At 40.2% G+C, this 22,684-nt stretch overlaps 1 protein-coding gene across 1 annotated transcript in view; it reads right to left on the reverse strand.

Annotated features, from left to right (window-relative positions):
- LOC117813225 (RIMS-binding protein 2) overlaps window positions 1–22,684 on the reverse strand; it is a 77,867-nt gene that overhangs the window by 19,186 nt on the left and 35,997 nt on the right. The window contains 14 exon segments of the mRNA XM_034684349.1: window positions 1,305–2,180; window positions 2,268–2,377; window positions 2,460–2,502; window positions 2,505–2,565; window positions 5,448–5,653; window positions 6,865–7,045; window positions 9,107–9,139; window positions 9,889–9,939; window positions 10,166–10,270; window positions 10,358–10,480; window positions 10,687–10,776; window positions 10,914–10,997; window positions 13,739–13,906; window positions 21,887–22,090. Of these exon segments, the coding sequence (XP_034540240.1) occupies window positions 1,305–2,180; window positions 2,268–2,377; window positions 2,460–2,502; window positions 2,505–2,565; window positions 5,448–5,653; window positions 6,865–7,045; window positions 9,107–9,139; window positions 9,889–9,939; window positions 10,166–10,270; window positions 10,358–10,480; window positions 10,687–10,776; window positions 10,914–10,997; window positions 13,739–13,906; window positions 21,887–22,090 (2,335 nt within the window).

The raw sequence follows: 22,684 nt of genomic DNA on the forward strand, positions 1-22,684 counted from the left end.
TTATCCAACTTTTGGTGACATCACAACAAAACACTTTTCAACTTCTGTAGCATCATACTATCTTTGGAGAAAACTTACTGACCCTTTATGTCTCTCCCATCTCAAAAGAGCGCGATATCTTTGTTAGCTGTGAGTTAACTTAGACTATTGATTTGATGATTACAGGTCAAACACTCACCCGGAGCCGATCCTCGTTCATCTCATCTATTTTGTTTGACTATTTCAGAGAAGGCAGAACTGTTATCTGTGAAGCACTAAGGTTGCTATAAATATGTGGTCAATGACAGATTAAGAAATGAAAGTGTGTGTGATCTGTTCAGCAACCGAGTCACAGAACAGAGCAGCAAGACTTAGTTTTAAGGTGACAGGAGTAAGGAGGGTTGACTGACAAGAGGACGGTGTCAAAGCTGTTGGCTTCAAACCAAACGTTAGGAGAGTGTTGGACACTATTCGTGAAGTTTGCGCAGCTGAGATAAATGTACAGCATGAAATGCACGAAGCAACTTTTTAATCCCCCAACCAATCAAAGCGTTTACAGCTACACGTCTAAATTAATCCATTCGTTATGCCACTGGAATAAATTTGGGTTCAGTGCTTAGCTTACGGACTCTTTGACATGTGGACTGAAGGTGCGGAGGATCGAGCCGCTGATGTTCAGATTAGTGGAGGATTAGTTGCAGCATCTTGAGGCAACACCTCCAATCTACACACACCTTCAAGCAGACCATATGAGGACAGACACACAGCCATCAAAGGAAGTGCTCTGCAGCTAAGAAGAGTCAATGACTAACAGACTGTCTTGATGATGAATGTTTGGATCAGTTGGTAACACTTAATTGATTTGTTGTGGGAGTTCTTCCTCACGGAGGCATCTTGCAGTACGCTAAAAGTGCATTATTGAGGAAAACACCTCTTGTTGCATCAAATAAGTCTTCTCCTACAGACTGATGAAAGCAGTTGTGACAATGATAGACCAAAGGGCCAGAGGATAATGGATTGTTTGGTGTCTAAGGCTGTGTTCACACTGCTAAGGCTTAATGCTCAATTCCAATTTTTTGCTCAGATCCGATTTTTTGTTTGCCTGTTCACATTACCATCTATAATGTGACCTGTATCCGATTCCAGTGTGAACTGTTTGCGGCTCCAAACTGCCCTGCATACGCAAAAGAACAGTGACAATGACGTCACATTGAGCTGTTTCACAAACGTAAACATGGAGGAGGTCAGCATTCTCGCCTTTGTTACAAAGTATGCATGGCACCTTTACTGAACATCTCATGTTATAGAAAAGACCACATCCTGACCTGCCATCAGTGTGCTGAAGATGATTGTAGCGCTTCTGTGTTCCCGCCGCTCCACAGGTAGCTCCCATGGTGTGCGGTGTGGCCGTGCCTCCACTTTGACTGAGTACTGCAGGCTCGGCAAGAGGTTGTTGAGGCACAGCGAGTAGCAGCCAGCCTTCACCAGCTCACACTCCTCCTCGTTCAAGGACACAATGTGCACATAGTTACTATTGCTGGGCAGCCAGGTCAGGTTGGCAGAGGTGGCGGTAATCCTTTCCACGCGCAACTGCGTGGGCGCCACACAAACGTCCCGACCCACCAGCATGCTGCAGCGCAGCTGGTCAGAAAGGCCCTTCTCCGTCAGGCTCTGCACTGACACTCGGTAGGCCTTGAGGTTTATGTCCAGCCGCTCTAGCACTGCTTTGGTCTGAGAACCGAAGGGCACATTGAGCCGCAGCTCCTGGTCCACATACACATTATAGCTCCACACATTGCCCCACCCAGCCGGCACCAGCGGAGGGTCCCAGCCGATGATGATGCTCTTGGCAAGCTGCTTTATGAGGGTGAGTTTACGTGGGTAAGGCACAACGTCCACTCCCACCTCCTCCAAATCCAAGTCCAGGCCGTTGGTGAGGGGGGCTGGGACAGCCAAGGCCGATGCTGAGTCTGAGGGGGCTGAGGCAGGGCCAGAGGGAGTATGGGTGTCTGTCCTTCCTGAGGCGCTGACGCCCAGGTGGAGGTGATGCTGGTGGCTGGCACTATGCAGGCTGCTGTCTAGCAGGGAGTTGTGAGACACGTCCCCTGTCTCTGGGTGGTGAGCACTCATCATGTCATCGTCTGATACGCGTTCCACAAAGTTGGAGGGAACCAGCCCTCTCCGTCCGTCCATCAGCTCACCTGTGAGGAGCATGAGTGAAAGACTGAACACCATGTGAAGATAAACATGTGATATTATAGATTAATCAGTTCATATCCCACTCATACCTTCATAGAAGCCATCATCATCCATGTCTCCGTACACATAGATGTACTCTCCAGCAGTGAGTGGAAGCTCCACTTCGGGGTTGTCATTTGGGCCGTCATAAGGGTTATAGCTGATGAAAATAAACAGAAAGATCATTTTTAACACATACTAAAAATCAGTGAAGTCAAATCTTACCGTAGTTAAATGCTTACCTGTATCTTGCGATGAAAACCTGAAGCTTTGCTGCTCCTCGCTGGCTGTGTAAGGTACCGGAGCCACGTCGATGTCCAATTCCTCCACTTCACTTGCTGTGTCCACCTGAAAAACACCAAGAGTGAATCTCAGGGAGCATATGGTTTGCCTAAAACTGTCTGCACAAGTATCTGAGAAAAACTCATTAAAGGGGTATTCCCAAGTGTTATTTGTTCCCCCAACAAAGTAAATAGTCAGCATTTTTTGGTGGCGCAACGTTTCTGCAATTTTTTCTCAAGACTGAAACTTGTCATCAAATGTGGTATTAAATATTTTACACATTTAAAACTGTTAAAAATCATGAGGCAAAGGCCTTGACTTTAGACTATAAATAGATGTAGATTCTATAACACAAGATGAATGAAATCTGACTGTACTTCTTAATACTGAGCTAGTTTTAAGCATCCATGCATGAGTACTCTCATATAAAAACTGCATGACATATTGCTATTCAGTGAGCTATTGTCAGTGAGTCATTGCAGTTCATAGGCAATCACCTTGATTTCCATTCATAGCTTTTCCACAAAATACAATAAAAGAGGTTTATTTATAGTTCACTAGGAAAACCTTTTTAAAGATAATCATTTACAACTACTACTGTGTAACCTTCATAATCCGCATAGGGGAGTGGATTATCTCACTAAATATGAGCTTTATTGAACTGTGTGCAGACTAGATGAAAAGACCACCAACCTGTCTGTTATGCAAGAGCAGACACTGACTCTTTGGACACAAGGAACTACAAACATACTGAAAACATGACAGCAGACTTGAATGTGAAGAGAGAGTGTTAGTATATTCAGCTACAGTGTGTACTCGCGTGAGATGACAGAGAGGTTAAGGAGGGCTTTTTAATCCATTAAACCCACACAATCAATGTGATCGTGCATGGCTGTCTTGGTAATCTTGATGAGCAATCTGCCTGTCTATGTGGTTACAAAGAAAGCAGAAGAGCTGCAGGCAGGAATCCTGCACAATGACATAACCAGGAAGAAAAAAGGAGAGAAAAGGCAGCTTTATCACAGACCTACAGCCAGGGCTTTAGGTTACACAAATGCTAACACACCCAGCAAACGCAGGAGGGAAGAAAACCATGTTGGCTAGCAGATAGCAAGAGTCGCTAGCAGCTTACAAATGTAGCACCAACGAGTTTAAAAACAACATGTTTTCTATGAATGCCTCTTTATGGCTGCTGGAAGCATACAGACCATCAGCTAACCATCAGCTGACTGACTATTTCTGCATGGTTATTTTTAGCTTCAGTCATTGCTGTCATTGTGTCAAATTTGTACTAACTGAATTACAACGTCTAGACTGAAGAGACTTTTTCTCACAGTGAGTAGTGAGTTATTCTTTTAAAAGACTGCAGAAGGAGACTCTTCTCTAGAGAATATTCTGCTCAGGACAGCATACCCATAAAACTTGCTCCTTTATAGTCACATAGCTGGTTACACTATGGTGGTTAAAGAAATGTCTACAAACAGATAAAAAGTCCTTCTGATCATTTTTACAGGGTGTTTTGCATTTGGACACATCTCTAGAATTGGTTTACGTGCTAACTTACACTTGTCTTGAATGTTTTAGTACAACTATCAAATAAATCTGAGTTGTATAAAAATCCCAGCATCCCACTACAGAGTCCAGTAAACAGTTTTATCCACAATGAGGAATCTGTTGTTGTTCCACAAAGGTGCTAAAGAGGATTTGAAAAGGTCCCAGCGACCAGCTCAATGAAGTTTATTCCATAATAATCTTGTATTAGCAATAACAGGATGTTCTTTCTGTTGCAGTGGGTTTGTACTAAATCGACCTTACTGTGGAGTTGACCCATCACAAACTTCATTTTCTCTCTGAAACCAGCTGGGTTTGCTAACTATGTTTTCTTAAATTGATAGCCTAATAATACCATTTTAAATTAGGGGGAGAAAATACTCCTCTAAAAAGCAAGTATTTTTTCTCTTCTAATCTTTCTCTTCTCTTTCTATTGTGTTTATCTCTTTTCTTGTTCTTGACAATCCCTACCATAACAGTCAATCCTCTTGTTTTGTTTGTTTGTTTTGTTTGTTTTGTGATTGTCATTTATAGTCCAACCCTTTTTTTTTTCTAACCTTTTTTTATGTTTTGTACTTTCGTCTATACCTGATAACTTTATTTGGTTATTGCTCTGAAAATCTACTGTTTGTTTATCTTTTATGTCTGTTCAATGTCAAGCACTTTTATATCTTTGCACTGTTGCATATAATACTCCAGATTCTTTATTCTGAACCTATGCTGTGATTTGCCCCAAAGAAAGTCTAGAATAAGGTCTCTGCAGTAAGATTCTGGGACATGTCGAAGGAGTTAAGACAGGATGTAATAAATAATAGGATCAGTCATCATATTAATAGAGTAGATTTAGCCCCATGATGGAGGATGATTTTTTTCCATCTACCAAAAACGATTTTCATTTTCTGAAGTAGTTGCTTAATATTTTCTTGGACCATGTCTTTGTAATCATGGGTTCTCTGAATGCTTAGGTATTTAATACCTTTTGCAGACCATTCAAATTCTCAGTGGTTTAAGAGAGAAGTCAGACATTATCATTATTTTTATTATTATTTTAATCATTATTATTTTAATCATTGCTTTAACATTATTTATCCTATTCATAAAAAATATTTATTTATTTATAAAATTTAATTATTTATTTATCTATTTATTTTATTGTGATCATCTGATCTTGTTAACTCTACCTTATTTTTAACTTTTCTTTCCACTCTTACTTTACTTGCATTAGCACATCTGCGCAGTGACATGTAACATAAGTAGAACAGTGCCCTCTTATACAGGAAACTCATATCGTAACATCATGTTATTATTAATTTAATTGCAGTGTTGATGATGGAGGATGAATTTGGAAGTGTATTCAATCTGAAAGTGTCAGTGCTCTTCATCTTAAAGGCTGGTACCTCATGTGTTGGGCTTGATTTGTGCGGGCTGAGGTGGGTATCAGACTTGGGGGTGAGGTGTGCAGTTTCTGACTTGCTGGAGGTGGAGCCTGACTTGCTGACACTGATGGTGGGCAGCTCTCTGTGCTTTGTGAGGGGAGAGCGCTCCACTCTGGACAGCCCTGCAGCGTGGGGGGTGGCCCCCATCCGCAGTGCAGCTGCCACATCTAAGGAGAGAGGGAGAGAGGAAGAGGATAAATATATAATCCAAGACTTTAACAGACAACCACGGCCCTCTCACTGGTTAAACTGGGGAAATCCATGAGCAGCTAGGTGGGTGAGGTCACCGCTCAACATGCAGGAGTCGGCTCAAGGTTGAACCAGGCTGATTAAACAGTGGAGGAAAAATCCTTTCTCCATCTGTCTGAGGTCAGAGGTCACACTACCTTGTGTCACACCAGCACTGTTAAGGGGCTTAACTAGTTCATTTCTTACTGCAGGCCATGAGCTCCGACCCTTATGAGATGGTGAACCTCACAGAAAGGCTCTGATACAGTGCTGGACTGTGACAGTGAGGGTGAGATGACGTGTTAGAACATGACATGCTGACTGTGACAGTGCCCAACAGGACAGAGACAGAACCGAGCGGATTTTTACCCTCAGGGCAGGAGAGAGTGTCACCTCCCTCGAGACTCCAGAAGGCTATTTCACCCAGAGACACCATGTCCCATGGGCCCCCAGTGCAGTCTAAAACAAATATGCAGCAAAGAGGAGAGAGAGAAAGCAGGAAAGACTAGATTTGCACAGCTCAAGCATAATGGAAGCTCTAAAAATGGTTTGTTCGGAGGACATCAATTTAAAATGCTTTTTTTTCACAGCCTCAATGAAAAAAATATGTGATAGCAGTAGCGAAAAAAACACAGATATCAAGCCTTTGAATGTATTTGAGGGCATTTTCTTCATAAGTGATGTGATACTAATGACATTTCTTCAGTTTCTTGTTTGGTGACAAAGTTGCTGTGAAATTTGTACAAATCGAACAAAAACTTAACTTTCACTCTATAATGGAAAAAGCAGAAGTGAAATTTAGCATCTGGTTCTGAGGGTCCTCCGTCAGGTGAAACTTTAGCTTCACCTCCACAGAAACGCAGATGATGACCCCCAAAAACTTTTAAGAGTTCTGTTATTAAGGACTCAAAGACAGACATAAAATCAATCCATTTATTTCAACTGGCTGTCAAGCATTTTTTAAAACTACAAATTAAAAAACACATTGACAATATAATACATGTCAGCCATTGAACTGAATTGAAGCTGATATTAAATTGAAAAAGCAAAAAGGAATCCTCTCGTGCTAAACCAAATGCCCTCAACCGCTTGTGTTCAACCACTGGGTTTATTTTTGTGTATAAATCCATGGCATGGTGGTGTGGCTCACCTCGTTCTGTAGTCAGGCCCACCCCATTGGTCAGAGCAGAGAGGCTGGGATTATTAAGGAGGCTGGTGCTGGCCAGGTCCACTTTTGATGCCTGCAGTCGAAACTTCTCCAACTCCTGGGACAGCAAGCCAAACTGTTCGCTCTGACTGCGGCATTTCTCCTCCAGCTCTCGCACCTTTGACTACACATGTGGCGTCACAGACAGGGGAAATACACAGATATATTAAAGTACAGTTAATCAACCTTACTAACTATAAGATTCATTAATGTTTGTTTGTTTTTTCAATAAGAAAGCTGCACAGAGAAAGGACATCAAAATAGAGAGTAGGGATTACATGCAGTGAAGAGAGGCCCTGAGATGCTGCCCATAGACTTCACCTTTTAACATGGTGAAGACTCTCACAAGTGAATTAACAGGAAACACTACTGATTCATCTGTATTGTATTATCGTTTAAATAATCTGTTACAATGTGAGTGCTCACATTGAACTTCTCAGCACCAGACATTCAATAAGACAGTTTTCTTGAAGAGCTGATATCATCACTTCTGAGCTGTTGTTGTCATAATAATGTGCTTGGTGCAGCTGTTTTTTAAGCAATGACACCAATTATGTGACTGGCTGACAGCATATCACCCCACATTTTCTAGTAAAAGTTTACCTTATCTGGTCTTTTTCCTTTTTTGCTGCACCTACATGAACTGAAATGAATATTTTTCAAGCTGCCCACACAGCTTAGTAGTTTTTGACCTACACCTCTGTGTCTGACAATGCTCTCACATGTCAGAATTACGGCCTAGTGTGTAAAAGCAACCTGGATGAATTGTGAGTCATGCAGAAACCGAGTTTGCCTGTACAGCACATAGACTGTATATTAGGTACAGCATCACTTAGGGCTATGGAAAGACTCATTTCAAGTTCACATCTCATTTTACAAAGGTGTGATTATTTTGGTGGGTGAGATGGAACAACATAACATGGCAAACAGTAAATGCATTGGTGCTTATGTAAGCTATAAATAAATCCCATATTGTGATATGTTCTTAGGTTGCTGCAAGCAAAGCAAGATAAGCAGTCAGTCAGTAAAACATTTGTAAACAGTTTTCAACAAAATAATCAAACTTTCAGAGAAAAGAAAACAGAGGGAAATACAGATGGGTAGTTTTTTTTGGTGAGATAGGAAACAGGAGTAAAAACCAGTCAAAAGGGAAGCAGGATATGAGAAGTTAAGTGTTGTGCTTCTGTCTTACATTGCATTCACTTAAAGCCACTACACAACAGGGTTATTTTTCAGAACACTACAGAGGTTTCTCTTAGCAACGCAGAGTTTCTATATGTGGCTGATTTCACTTCAGGTTGCGGTGGGAGTTTCCTGGCAAAAGGCCTCTGCACGAAACTGAGTGAACGACATTTCCTGTCAGCTCTTACCTCTGCAGAGCCGACTCTGCGGGCTGTTGTTACTGAGCTGAAATGAGAACTGGTTTACAAACAACAACTAACCTCAGCGATGTGTCTGATATATAAATGGAGGTTTAATCCTGAATATACTGAAATCATGCAGCATGACGTGAGAACTGTGCCACAGACACACAATGATAACTGGTCTCATGTGAATGACCTGATTTACACACACGTTGGTAACCTCAAACATTGCATCATATGCGCATCTGAGGCCCCAAGTCACATTTTGAAAGAGTGTCTTTGGTAAGTACTGTAAGCCTATTACCCCTGCTTTCAGTTTACATGTTTGAACTAAACACAAGGATTTGAATTGGTGGTTCTATCTACAGGATCTCGGGAGGGTTTTGTGGTTGAAGGTTTATAGTTTGGAACAGGAGGCTCTAGCAGGCTAAAGGTAACGGTACCTGCATGCAGTCCAGTGTACTCTGGTTAGCCAAAGGATAACACAAAGGAGGAAAAAGGTAACCAAAGTAAACACATGCTTGTGAATCTGGGAGAGAAAGAACATTACATCAAATAGAAACACAGCAATCTGAGAATAACTCCTGGAACCTCTACTGCCAACACCTGCCTTTTGAATGAACACAAATATTCTGTCAAGATTCACAAGCTGTTTCAAACAGGTTGTGAAAATGCAGTGTGTTGACTTGGCACCAAGACTTGTGTTCCCAGGAGGGAAAGAAACTTTCTCCTTGGGTTTAAAAAAAGAAAGGAAGTGAGTGAAGCAAAGCAAGAAGAAGCAAAATTAGCAATCTTTAAGAACAGGAGCAACTATACTCTACCAGCTCCCTCTGCAACACAAGCTGAGTCAACTCCTAGAATAAAATACAAAGTTCATTTAGAGAAAACTCGTGTTGCAAACGGCAAAGTGTGTACAATGGAGACAGCACACGCATAAAGCCATCAAGTGTGGTTGAGGACATTTTTGGGGTTTCCTTTTTTAAAAAATCAGCAGCCTATCAGAGAGAAGGGAAACTCAACTGTCACCGACTGTCTGGATTCAATTTGAATTCAAAGTGTGTAACACTCACTCTGAGAACAAGTCTAAACGTTTCATGGCAGCAGAGATGCCATCTGTTCAAACGGTTTTCAAGGCCAATGAGGGCTTCAGAAAGTATTTTCTGCTGCAGCTTCTCTGCCAGGTGTTCGGATCAAAATAAAGAGCCCTTTGTTCTTTTTGACTGTGCTGCTGCAGCATCTATGGGGCTTCTAATGTCTACTAAGAACAGGAAGATAATTAAATACGTATATATTTAAGGATGGTGCTACGGAGATGAGAAAAGCCTTCTTTAATAATGAACTACATGTATTCTTGTCAGGAGTCAGTAGAGCATCAAATACTGAGGACGTTTGACAAATACGCCTTTTCTCTCTGATTTTAGGGCTAAGGGAGTTTAGGTCCTCATTCTTATGTGGGTATAATAAAAACTGGCACCTTTGTTTTTTGTTTTGGTAAGTTCTCAGACATTCTTTAAGCAGCTTTGAGGTCTAGGTGTGGTGGGTAAAAAAGAAAAAAAGTCATTAAGATGTTTTTCTTCTAGATGCTTTTGTAATACAAACTCACCTCAAGCATCTGAACCACTCCCTCATGCTCCCGCTTGGCAAATAACTGAGCCTGGTGATAGAAAACAACATCACTGTCAGTGTAACATTGGCTTTTTGTTCATGTGAGTCAAAAACATAGTGCAGCAAGCTCAGTTAATGGACTATAGAACTTTTTTTGGTGCCTAAAGGTTGCCTCCTGCTGGACAAAATCCCAAATATTCAAAGTTCTGTTAAATTCTGCATTAAAAAACCACAATAATAAAATGTGTAAGGTGTACGACAGGAGGGTTTATTACCCGCTGTAAGCGTTTGATCTCATCCTGTTTGAACTTAAGGATAGCCAGTGCCTGCTCATGTTCCAATTCCAGCTGCTGCCTTCGCTCGGCGACCTCACGCATATGCTGTTCAAAAAGAAGAGGGTTTTTTAAAGTGACAAGAAAAACACTGAAACCTGAAGTACTACTTATAGTATCTGATACAAGCGGCACCTTTAGGACCTGCTCTAGGTTCTCCAGTTTGGCACGGAGTCTCTGGTTCTCCTCGAGAACTGAATTGTGTTGAGCGGTCACTTCAGAGAGATCGTCCCTCAGCTCCTCATTCTCAGCCCGAGTCTGAAATATGATGGCAGGTTTAACAACTTGATTAATTTACAGAGAAACTACTGTTCTTTGAATAGTTTGGTCATCATCATCCATTAGTAATTTGGACATTTGTTCCATAACTCTGTGTTTCTCTAACCAGTTCTGTTCTTGACTCACAGAGCTCCTTTAAGTAAAATCTTTTTTAATTATGGAGTCAAAGGGTAGCAGGATCTGACCTGGTCGAGCAGCAGTGCCTTCCTCCTGAGGAGATCCGCCTCCTCCTTCAGTTGCTCATTTTTGCTTCGCTCATCCTCAAGCTGGCTCTCCTGTAACCGAACCACAAGCTCAGGAAATCCAGTTCAACCAAGTCAGAGTAATGCCTGCTACGCTAATGCTTAAACCAGTCTGGAGCACCACCAGAGAATGTGTGAGAAGGAAACACTGGAGCAAGAGGATTGCTTACCAAATCCAGACATCTCTTCTGTCGTTTCTTTACTTCATGCTCGAGGTTTTCACATTCTTTTCTCTTCTTGCTCAGCTCACTTTCCTGAACCAACATTGAAACAACGAGAGGAGAGTTAGACTAAATGCATATTTTGCAGTCTAATATGACAACACAGCTTGATCCTGTCCTTTACAAGGATAAAACCCCTGCATTACAGCAGAACCAGGGCAAACAATATGTAGTATGACGAATGGTTTAGAATTATATTTTGTACTGCAGAGCATGTAGGCTTCAGTCCCATATTAACCTCCGACATCACAGCAATGAGGTATTGCAAAGCTTAGCATCCTTTAATTATTCTAAATGCAGCTTACATGCAGGAGCAGCATTGGAGAAATCAGCTTATTTCAGCGTGGCCTCTGGGCCTCAATCAAGTATTACCACTGTGACTGTGTGGGGGGAGGCTGCAGGACGGACAGGCTAATTGCGGACCACCAGCAGCTGACTGGAAGAGAGACAGAACTCCCTCCAGTGATGACACAGCAAGACAATAATCATAATTAAACTGCAATCTGTGTGCTGATGTGCCTGATTGTATCAGTCACAGCTTTACAGAGCTGGATAATCAGTTCTGTTTATCAAGCCATGATTTTCTGTTGGTCTGTGACAGTGATGACTGCAAAGCTAAAACCACCAAGATATTCCTCTGATTGGAACATTGATTAATTCACAGCTGTTTCACAATACAAGAATAAACTTTTTTACTGAGCTTTTGATTCATTGAGGGCCGGATTATTTTTTTTTCTAAATCTTCCTATGAAGTCACCACAAGCTGTTTTGATTTCCTTATAAACCCTCAGAACTTTTTCTAATTTAATTGTTGTCTAAACCACACAGAGACATGCTGATGATAAGTTTAGCGCTTAACATACTAACATCTGCTAATTAGCACAAGACAAAATACAGCAGAAGCTTCAAGTAAATTAGGAATTGTAGCTACACCGATTTTATCATTAAGCTGAGTGTTTTACACATGGTAGTTTCAATCTGATGATCTGATGATGATGCTTAATATAAGGTGAGAGGCTAACTAAAGTTACAATTCAGTTACTGGTTAGCATGACAATTAGGGTTGCAAAATTCCAGGAATTTTCAAAGTTGGAAACTTTCCATGGGAATTAACAGGAATAAAACAGGAATTTACTAAATTGAAAGTTGGCTCTTAATAGGGAACTTAAATATAGTTGGGGAAAATATACTTATCCTGACTAAAACAATCAGATTTCATGCAACTACAGTTGAATATCTATGCTATTCCTCAATCACATGCACATATCACACTGCTTACTGCAGGGCTGTTGAGACCATGCCCCCTACATGCACTGTGCATTCCTCCATCACATGCACAGATGACTTCTAGAATCCTGGACCACACATTTGAGCCTGTGGACTACACAAAGTGAAGTACGTTTTGATGATATTATAATATATTTAACAAATTTGATGTATGGTACTAATGTTTAACTTTTCCAAAATTCCCAAGCTTAACTTCCCGTGGAAATTTACCGGAAACTCTCTGGAAATTTACCAGAAATTTTCCACCCCTTTGCAACCCTAATGACAATACTTCCTAAATTCAAGTACAGACCAATGTGGTGGACTGACCAATGCTTGCTATGTGGCTATGTGTGTTTTTGATTTGTATCTGATATGTATTGTTACTCTAACTCATTTAAATCTTCTATGTTCTTTCACGTGACAGCTAGTTGCTGCAAGGATATAATTGTTTTTACATGTCAAACATAAAAAACAGTTTAGTACTCAAACAAAATTTTTTTTTTCATCAAGTCCCTCCATCTTTAAAACCAAAATGACAAAGCTCACACAGATTAGTTCCTCCATGTTCGGACAGATTATGAACTTGATCCCCAATGTAACGATGCACAGCACAACACTACCTCATGTGAATATACATGCTCTTGCCAGCATGATTTTGCAGCATTAGTAAGGACTTAAGTAAAGAGTAAAAGCTATGAGTAAAGAAATGTGCATTTGTGCAGTAATAGGAAAGAAAACTAGTAAAATACACATGTAAGTTGAGAAACACTGGGATGCATCTGCACTTTAATACAGCACATCAAAAATCTGCTTGAGCAGCTTTTTCAAAATGCTTATCAGTGTGAGCACTGAGGGTAGAGCAGATAAGGTTTCAATAGATTCAGAAATGAAACAATATGCACAGTATAGGGCAGGAAAACGTGCAGCTTGTTACTGTCACTACATAAAATCTTACTGATGTGATGTACAATGTAAGTGCTCTAAAAACAAACAACACAACATCACTTAATGTCCGCAATCTCCACTTTTCATCCTGACAGAGTTGATAGGGAATGTGGTCTATTTAAGCCATGAGACCCTCTTGTAGCATCAGCGAGGGCAATACACTCTCCTGTTTCCAAAGGACGAGATCAAAATAATCCCAGCATTACATAACAAATCTGACCATAGTTTCCTTCAGTGGCAGACAGCTCAGGCACAGCAGCCCTGAATTAGAACTTCAGTTTCATGAAAATGCAAAATGGAGAGCAAAGCTAGCTACCTATAATCGTGCACAATCTACATAGGTGGCATGACGGACACCTCATAGTGGAAAAGACTGGCTTCAGAGCTGAGCTGGTAACATTTATAATCACTCTATTAGCAAACCTCTGCTTTACCAACTGTAACATTACACCATAAACAAGCATGTCATGCTAGCACTGGATACATTTTGTGATTTGGTTTTATATGTCATGATATTATCACAAGATATTAGGGAGTACAGTAATGTCACATGCTCTCACCAGAAACTGTAGTCGCTGATCCTCTGAGTGCTCCTCCTGATGGGAGGGGGTCGGGCTGAGGCCCGGTTGGGGCGTCACTTGCAGCCCCGACTCCTCCTCCTCTCCGGGAGTCTTCTCACACCTGGATGGAGCTTCATCTAACACCACACACGGGGTCTCCCGTACAACCTGTCAGGGACAACATTTCAGTCAGCCACATTCAATTTACAGGAGATGTTCTCGACAAGGTAGGATATACAGAAAGCTCCTGTTCGGACGCTAAAAACACTACAGGCCTCTGACAGGAGAGTGAAGGATGACTGCTATGCTGCACCGTTACACTGAACATCACACCCCCCACTGTGAGTGAGAGATTATCACCAAGCTTCCTTCTCAGTGGTCCAACTATAATCAATGAATAATCCAGGGGGAATCCCTCTAGCAGCACATTAGCAGGAGACTTCGGTTTTCTAATAGGGCTAAAGAATGAAGAGCTTGATGTTTCACAGTGGATGACTTTTATTAACCATTTATTGTTATACATTCATCATTTATATAAAAGGTAAGAAGTCCAACTTAGACCCAGGTGGGGGGCAGGTTGACATTGGTTAAGGGTTAAGAGTCGGGGAATCAGTGTCTAATTTTAGAACAAACCTACTTATGCTCAGAGTAAAACTGTGCTAGTGCAGCCAAGGCCACGACCCAATAACAGGATCAAGGGCGCTCTGCCACGTGCCGCAAAGGGGATCGCTCCTTTAAACTTTTGTAATTGTTAGTCATTGAAAGGTGTATGCCTCCAGACTTCAGAAACAATGGTAAAAAAAAAAGCTTCTCTTTTTTAAGGCTGTCAGAAAAGGGCATGGAGAGATTATTTACATACATAAGGAACAACTAAACCACCAAAGTATGCAGAGAAATTGGAGCACAATAAATGAGATACATGCATGTAACCTTCAATATTTAATTTGTTTTCTGATTTGCAATATAAAAGTTTCAATTCAGTTGTAACATCCAAGGTGATTGCACATAAAAAACATTTTATGCAACAGTTTCACAAATCTACTTTACATACCAAATTTGGAATTTTTATAATTTGATGTTGAAATAAGCTAGCATACAAAAATTGTTTTAAAAACGGTCTTTGGTATAATGATTCATTAGAAAGTCACCAGAAGAGACTTACAGGAACTGTCCAACTGTATTTCCAACAAGAAACTGAAACTTGATGTAACCTGTGACACCTGATCTGTCATGAAAGACGTACACGTCTCAGAAAGACAAGTCCTCATTTACAAGAGAAGAACATGATTCTTATATCATATCATGTATGCAATCCATTCAGTGAATATTTAAATCTATCCTCTGTATACTTCCACTTGCAGTTTGAAAACCATGTGAAAGTTTCCTGGCAATCATCCATCCATCCAATAGCTTATACTGCGTATCCTTAAAGGGGTCAGTGTTGGACGGAGCCGATCCAAGCTGACATGCAGGTGCCTAATGCTGGAGGCTTGTCTTCTTTTCACACGTGAAACTGCTCACAGCAGTTATGTCAGCTCCAAGACGTTGCATACTTAAGTAATATGGCCGATACCTAAGACCTGAATTCTGACAGTGTGGCGCCAGCTCAGTGGTCAGTCTGTAAAGTTAGCAGAGGCTGCCACTGGTTTATCTTTTTGGACAGCAGACCATATGGTGTTGGTAGTGGTGACGAAAGGCCAACAGGAGGCACTAATTCCTTTTGGCCCCTTTACAATAAACGGAGCACTGGAATGAGAGCTTTGGACAAGCACTCTGTATATTTCTCTTCCTAGTTCCAGTTGGTGGTCATCCTGTCAAATCCATCACAGCTTAGTCGTGCCAGGTGATCCACGCTTCCTGGAACACTGCCCACTATTGTATTTGTCTGTTCAAAATGAGATCACTCCTTCTTCTTGTGACTCTTGATTAGCACGTCACACTTGATACGCACTGAGTGGGCTGGCTTCAGTGAGTGGAGTTTCTGGCAGCCATGGCCCAAGATGGGAGTGACACCAAAGTAGAACAAACCTTTCAAGCTCCTTCATTTTATGAAGTACACCTTATTCACTGACACCACTACTGATCATGAAAAACATTGTTTGCACCTTTCTTTTAACAACATATACATAATAGAAACATTTATGATGAACTTGATTTATAAAGCACCTTTCATACAACAAATGCACCTCAAAGGAATACAGGTTAAACAATAACAGAAGGGTGCAGTGCCTTAATATAAAGGTAGAAAGTATAACCCATATGTTAATAATCAATTCAAATTAAACATATTGCACAAGAGGGGAAACCCGTAAGATAAATATATATTTTTTTTATATTTGCAGCAGTACTGCAGTGCAAACATGTTTCCGGAGGGTAACAGCGAGTGTTCTTAAAGGCAAACAGTACTTGACAAAGTTAGCAATGTAGCTTGGTCCCGGGCTATTAGGACGAGGACAGGCCTTTCAACTATCACTGTTGTCGAGGGGGACGGACATGGCTCTATTTGATTTTTTCTATGGTCCCAAGGAGGCTGCCAACAAATCAGGGTGATGGGAACCATGATATGACTAAAATTGGTATATGATATTGGTTAGGTAACGTATATCTCTCTGTGATACCATGAGACATCTCAAACATAGACATTATAAGCTGAACCAAAAGTACAATAAATATTAACCATACTGTATGTAGAAGCCATTTTAACTTAAGTTGGGAATTTACCTGCTGGATTTTTGGTTATGGGCAGGGCCAGCAATTATATAAGGCAGGAGGCACAGGTGTGTTTTGTTTTGCTTAGTTGGATCGTCACGAGTAATGTTTTTTGACCGTGACCTATTTTGAGCCTGTGTTTGAGTTGTTTTTTGTGGAAGAAATTGGAAAACTCTCAAGGAATAAACTGAGATTAAACTGTGGACCTGTGAGTAAATTGATTCGTTTTTTTTTTAATGAATGACGGTGGACAGGCGTCAGAACTAAAGAGTAGGTCCAACTAACCAAGTGACATTTTAAACTGAATCAAGAGATCTGCCACTTCACTGTATGTTCTGTTGCTTGCTCCAGAAAGATTACATCCACACCACCTTACAAGTTGAGGTCTCGTTGTTAATTCTGTGCTTTAGTTCACAGGACACTTGCGCTGGCAAACTTTAAGCTAACAAAGAGCTCCATATCATCTCTTCTGAAGCTAAAGATGATTGTGAAAAGTATGTATCGACTGACAGCTGTAACCAGTAACAAACCAGGGTGCGAACTGTTTGTCATTATTGTCGTTTCTAGTTAAAGAAAATTGATGCATATGACCACCTCATCCATTATCATTGGTTTCTATCAACGGACTACTAAGAGGTAATTCTAGCTACAGTATTCATTTTAAGGATACTCTGACTGGACTAAAAACTCCAGTGATTTCCCAGTGAGGCCCACTTTCTTTGGAAGAATAAATGCCTTGGGCGAGACTGACGTGCTCTTCCTGCCCAACAGAAGAGATTATAATGAGCACAAGTCTTTGTTTATTTTATGGAAGGTTGGTTAGAAGTGTAGTACAGTTATCAAACTGGCTTGGGCTTGAAAATAATCACACTATTCTTTGACTAGAAATGGTCAAATCTTGGCTATTTTCCTGAGGTAGAGAAACTACATTTCCTGTGCTTTGTTTTTGATCTGAGTCTAAAATAATACCAAGGTGTGTAACTTTAGAATCAAAGGAGCAATAATTTTTAAGAGAGAACAGTGAGAGCTCACAATGATGAGTTCACAGCAAATATAATCAGGTTCAGACGACACGTGATATAATTCTGACATGGTTTTGACGAATGGGAACAGGGGGAGAATATTACATAATGTCTGATTTATACAATGTTGTGAGGTATAAAGGGACTGTCATAGACAGCATTAGAGCATGGCTTAGGTTATTATGAATCACTTCAAAGGTTTATGTGCCAACACAGTAACCCAACAAAACTCTGTGTGACCTAACAAGCTGTGCATGTTTTAGAGATTTGACTTGGTCATGGTGCAGTGTTTAATCCTCTTTTTTCATATGGAAATAGAAAAGATCAACTCAGTTTATTGTCAGTGATCCAAAAAATTTAAATAGCAAAGCTATCTTTAAGCAAAAATAGGACATTTTGCATTTAGCTCTGTGTGCTCAAGCTGTAATACAATCACTATAGTACTACGACTCATCAAGACATTTGGATGGTCAAAATTGAGACTGTTTTAAGATTTAGTGCTCAACACAATGTGCAACTTTTGACTAAGGAGTATTCAAAATAAAGAGCATGTACTTTTATCATATCACTTATTCGCTCATGTTGCATTCCTGTACCAACTTTACACAGCCTCCTTTACTGTGATGTCTGAGCAGGAGTAAAGTATGTTTTCCTGCATGAATTTTAATACTTCATATAATAATAAGACAACAAAAAGTCATCCTTCAGAGCATCATAACCCCTCCATCAGCATCAAAAGTTCAACTTCACAAAATAATGAAATTGCTTTACTTTTTAATTTTACCTAAACATGAACAAAGGTTCCTGGCAGCGCATCATTTGAACAGGGCTTGCAAGTATTTGTAGTCCCTGGGTCACTGAGTACAAACTTCATCAGTTAGATGAGTTATGACTATAAATTGGCATAAATCTTAAGTTTAGAAATGGCCTAAATTAACCACGAAGTCAGACAATCAATTAGTGTTTAAAAAAAGTCACCATCCCCAGGAAATTAAGACAAATAACTGTAGAAATAATGACATGAATCATTTCAAAACACACTTCTTGGAGGTAACATGGTTAGATATTAGGTTACTGAAAGTAGTAGTTCAAATTAAAATTTTGTTTGATAAATACTGAATGGCCGGTTACTGCCCTGGAAAAGTCTCATCAGACCAAAATTCAAAACTTGAATGTTATATTCAGACTGTAGATTGATCACTTATTGATTGTCTCTATGGTGGTCTTTCATTTAGTGTTAACAAACAAACCAGTCGCTCATGTTAGGGTATTCCTGGGCAAAGAAATAGTCAATTTAAAAGACCTATCATTAGCTTTAGTGTCAAAGCTTATGTTTCAGGCATTACTTTCAAAACCTATCTATTAAATTATACAGACCTCAAAGTGTGACACATATTAAACAGACACATTTGTTCACCTACCTATCCAGAAATGTATTTTACCTCAAAATGTTATTGTCATCTCTACACAATGTGCAAGCCAATGGAAAATATTCTTGAATCTTCCATAGACGATTAAAATAATATATTTTAGCTGAAAAAAGCACGAGGTCTCAGAGAAAATGCGCTGGACCACAGCATATCTAAATAATACTTAACAGCAAATAAGTATTAATAATTTACAGATTCCTGCTAAAACACACATAATGTGATATTTACCAACCAGAAAATGTGTTTTATTAAATATAATGGACAGCATGACACACAATAAGTGAACAAGTGTAAGTGAGAAGCTTCTTTCTAATTAAATACATTCAATCAAAAGGAGTGAAAGTGAACTTTATAATTTAAATTAGGTCTGTATTTATATTTATATGCATTAAAGCACCCATTCTAAGTCAGGCTCCCATACAGTATAGTCATCATTGTTGTGTATTATCGAAACTATTGGCCTAGAAGAAAAGTTTCAGCTACACTGAATTATTTACTCATGTGTGTCATTATATTGCAGTTTCATTTCTGATATTTATCATCAGCTTGTGTGGGATTGAAAACGCAGCACTGCCATTAACAAATTTACATTTTAACATGACATGATGATCTGAAGCTCTCCTGATATTGAAATGTTTACCTCTAGTTTAGGTGGTTATTCTGAGAAGTAAGAAAAAGGCAAAGAAGTTGTTGACTCGGACAGATGAGGATTGACATGATTGATCAACATGTTCATTAAAAGAGCATAACATAATGTCTAATAAAAAGAATAGAGGATGATACACATTTCCCTACTTGACGATTCAAGACGGTCATAAATCAATGACTGGCCTGATGATGAAGCAGCCATGTCAGATCCTCATGTGAGGCCACAGCAGGGGCTCAATGAGTTTTTAATTTTTTGTTTGTATGATGAGGTTCTAGCTTAGAGGCTCACTTTTGCTCTACTTATCTGTGTGTGTACACTTTACACCAGTGTGGTCAATGTATGCTAATGGAACAAATACACCTTGGGCCCATGCGTACTAAAGCAGGGACAGATCCCATTCAGCAGGCCCTGAATGCCATAAGCACATTGGTGTAATCCCTGTAGACTACTGAAACGGGTAACTGGATCACTTCTTTTAAAAGCACCTTAATGGATTGGCCTGGCCGTTGATTTTCCTTTTTTAATACGGAGCATATCGATGTCCACCAATCAAACGCTCTGCCACCCTGTCCCTAAATCGGTCACTCTGAAATCTGGATTGTCCGAAATATGACCGTTATAAAACCTGGTTTCTGACAGGTTGCCCTTGACTAGGCCTCATGCATGTCCTGTCTTTTGAATTTGTAAGAAAAGTGGCAGTCCATCACAGACTAGGCTCGGATTTGCCACAGGATTTACTGAAATGAATATTAAAATACAACTGCTATGAGATCTAAGAGTAAAATCCCCTCAGCTGGGAGTTGAATTGCTGAACTAACATGCAGAATGTAAGATACAAATAATCTTCAAAATAAGCTGCTGGATTTAGAATCTCACACAAATGTAACGGTCTCTGCCTTCAGCCACTTCCCTAACACCCCGATTTGTCATGACACTGATTAGTTTTGCAGTGTTAAGTCTTAACTTTGGGTTCTGCAGAGCTTCAGTGTCACAGCCAAGCAGACACACAGGGGGTTAGCCAAGGAGACCTGCAAGGACCACTGACACCTCTACACACGCACACAAACAGACACACACACACACACACACACAGTGAACAAAACTCAGCAGATGACCTACCCCTTTGGTGTGATCAGCAGCAACGTCAAGGCTTCCCCTGGCCTGCTAGTTATCCAGAGCAGGGCGAGATAGAAAAGTCTTTAGAACGGCTGGAGTCTTACCTACCACCCAAAACCCTCTCACCGCTGCTACAGCAACAGAGAGCGGATTACTGGACTGTACCATTCTGTTGTTGGAGGGGATTAGAGTTCACACAACATGGCCCCTTTCTGGGTGTGCGCGTGCCACTGGCAGTGCGTGTGTGCGTCCCACAAACGGGAGATTACCACAATCGGCATTCTCATTCGGGCTTCACATGCAGAAAAATGTACATGAGAGGGGAGGAGGAATTTACATTAATTACATAAATATGATGTATGCCTCTGAGTGATATGATCTGTGATTAATACATTACAAATGCACACTAAATAAATTGTTTTCCAATATATTTTACACTTAAACAGACATTTAGTGGTGCTGCTATGTTATTTTGGTACATTATGTAATTTTTTTGTATATATATATTTTTTATTTTATTTTATTTTTATATATAAGTGCATTTTTTAACGTGTTGGCCAGATATAGCCGAGTATCACGAGCTGAAAATAGACAGGATCAGCATAAAACACAGAGAGTATCAGATGGTGTGTGACTTCGGTGTCTTTGATCAGGCCCAAGTTCAAGACAGGGAATCACTCACTATGGCCTGTAGCAGATTAGTAACGGGTCCAATGACAAGCCATTATATAACGCTGCAAAACAGCATTCATGCCAACATAAACACACACACACACACACACACACACACACACACACACACACACACACACACACACACACACACACACACACACACATCGTTTTAGAAAGACTGAAGTTGGCTAACTTTCACACTACCATCCATTATTTTTACCAAACTGTAGTCTTATATCAACACTTCCACCTCTCCTCTATTTACCTGAAGTAACTTACTTAGCCTCAGATCACCTTGAAGGGTCACAGTTTGTGCATCTTTAACTTTTGTTGCATTAAGTGCATCATTTCGTTCTTTACAATAAAAAAAAATTCACAGAAAACACAATGAACATCAATTAGTAGCCGTTGCTATTTTAATATAATGTACAGCTGACGTGATGTCATCAGCTGAAGTTTACAAATGTCAACATGGTTGCCTCCTTTAAGTGACCAATCACCAACAGGGGGCAGTGAAGAAGAGATCAGGGCTCTGACATGATCTTACCTTCTCTTCAACCACCTCCTTCTCCTCTCCCTCCTCCTCCTCAATGTCCCCACTCTTCTCTGGTCCACCGGGGTCAGGGCTATGATTGTTCTGCGGTTGTGTGGATGATGTGACTGACAGCTGTCTCTGGAGTCGCAGCACCTCCCTCTGAGACTCCCTGAGAAGCCTCTCAAATTCACCACGTCCAGGTGGAACATGGGAGCCCTACACAGACAGAAGCAGAGAACAATAACATCATTATCATACAGTAGATCACATACATGTGCAATACTTTGATTTCTGGTGCAATACCTCATAACCATGTGCAATATTGTAATTTGTTCCATAACATATTTGATTGTTATATTCATCTACTACATGTGCACTCTGGCTTAGGCTAATTTAACTTATTTCATGTCTTTAAAAGTACTTCTTTACTTTCTTTGTACAGATAGTATTTTTATTTAGAATTTTTGGATTTGTGTTCAGGTTGATATATTCATTGTCCTTACTGTCTTGTTGTGTCCTTACTGTCTTGTTGTTAAGTACCAGTGTTCCGTTCACCACGCCAAATTCCTTGTGTGTGCGAGCTCACTTGGCAATACAGCTTTCTTGAATCTTGAACCTGGAATCTTGAATCAGTCAAGCAGGTTTTTCATTTTACTTTATCATACATCTATTCCAGGTTTTAAAATTATATGTTTGTTATAATGTGCATTTTGCCAGACATAAGAAATGTATGGGAGGAGTATTGGTATTAATGCAATGTACAACAAAAAACATGAAGTGGAGGACATTATATGTTTTCACTTTTTTGAA

The sequence above is a fragment of the Notolabrus celidotus genome, chromosome 5, assembly GCF_009762535.1.
Source record: "Notolabrus celidotus isolate fNotCel1 chromosome 5, fNotCel1.pri, whole genome shotgun sequence".
Taxonomy (NCBI): domain Eukaryota; kingdom Metazoa; phylum Chordata; class Actinopteri; order Labriformes; family Labridae; genus Notolabrus; species Notolabrus celidotus.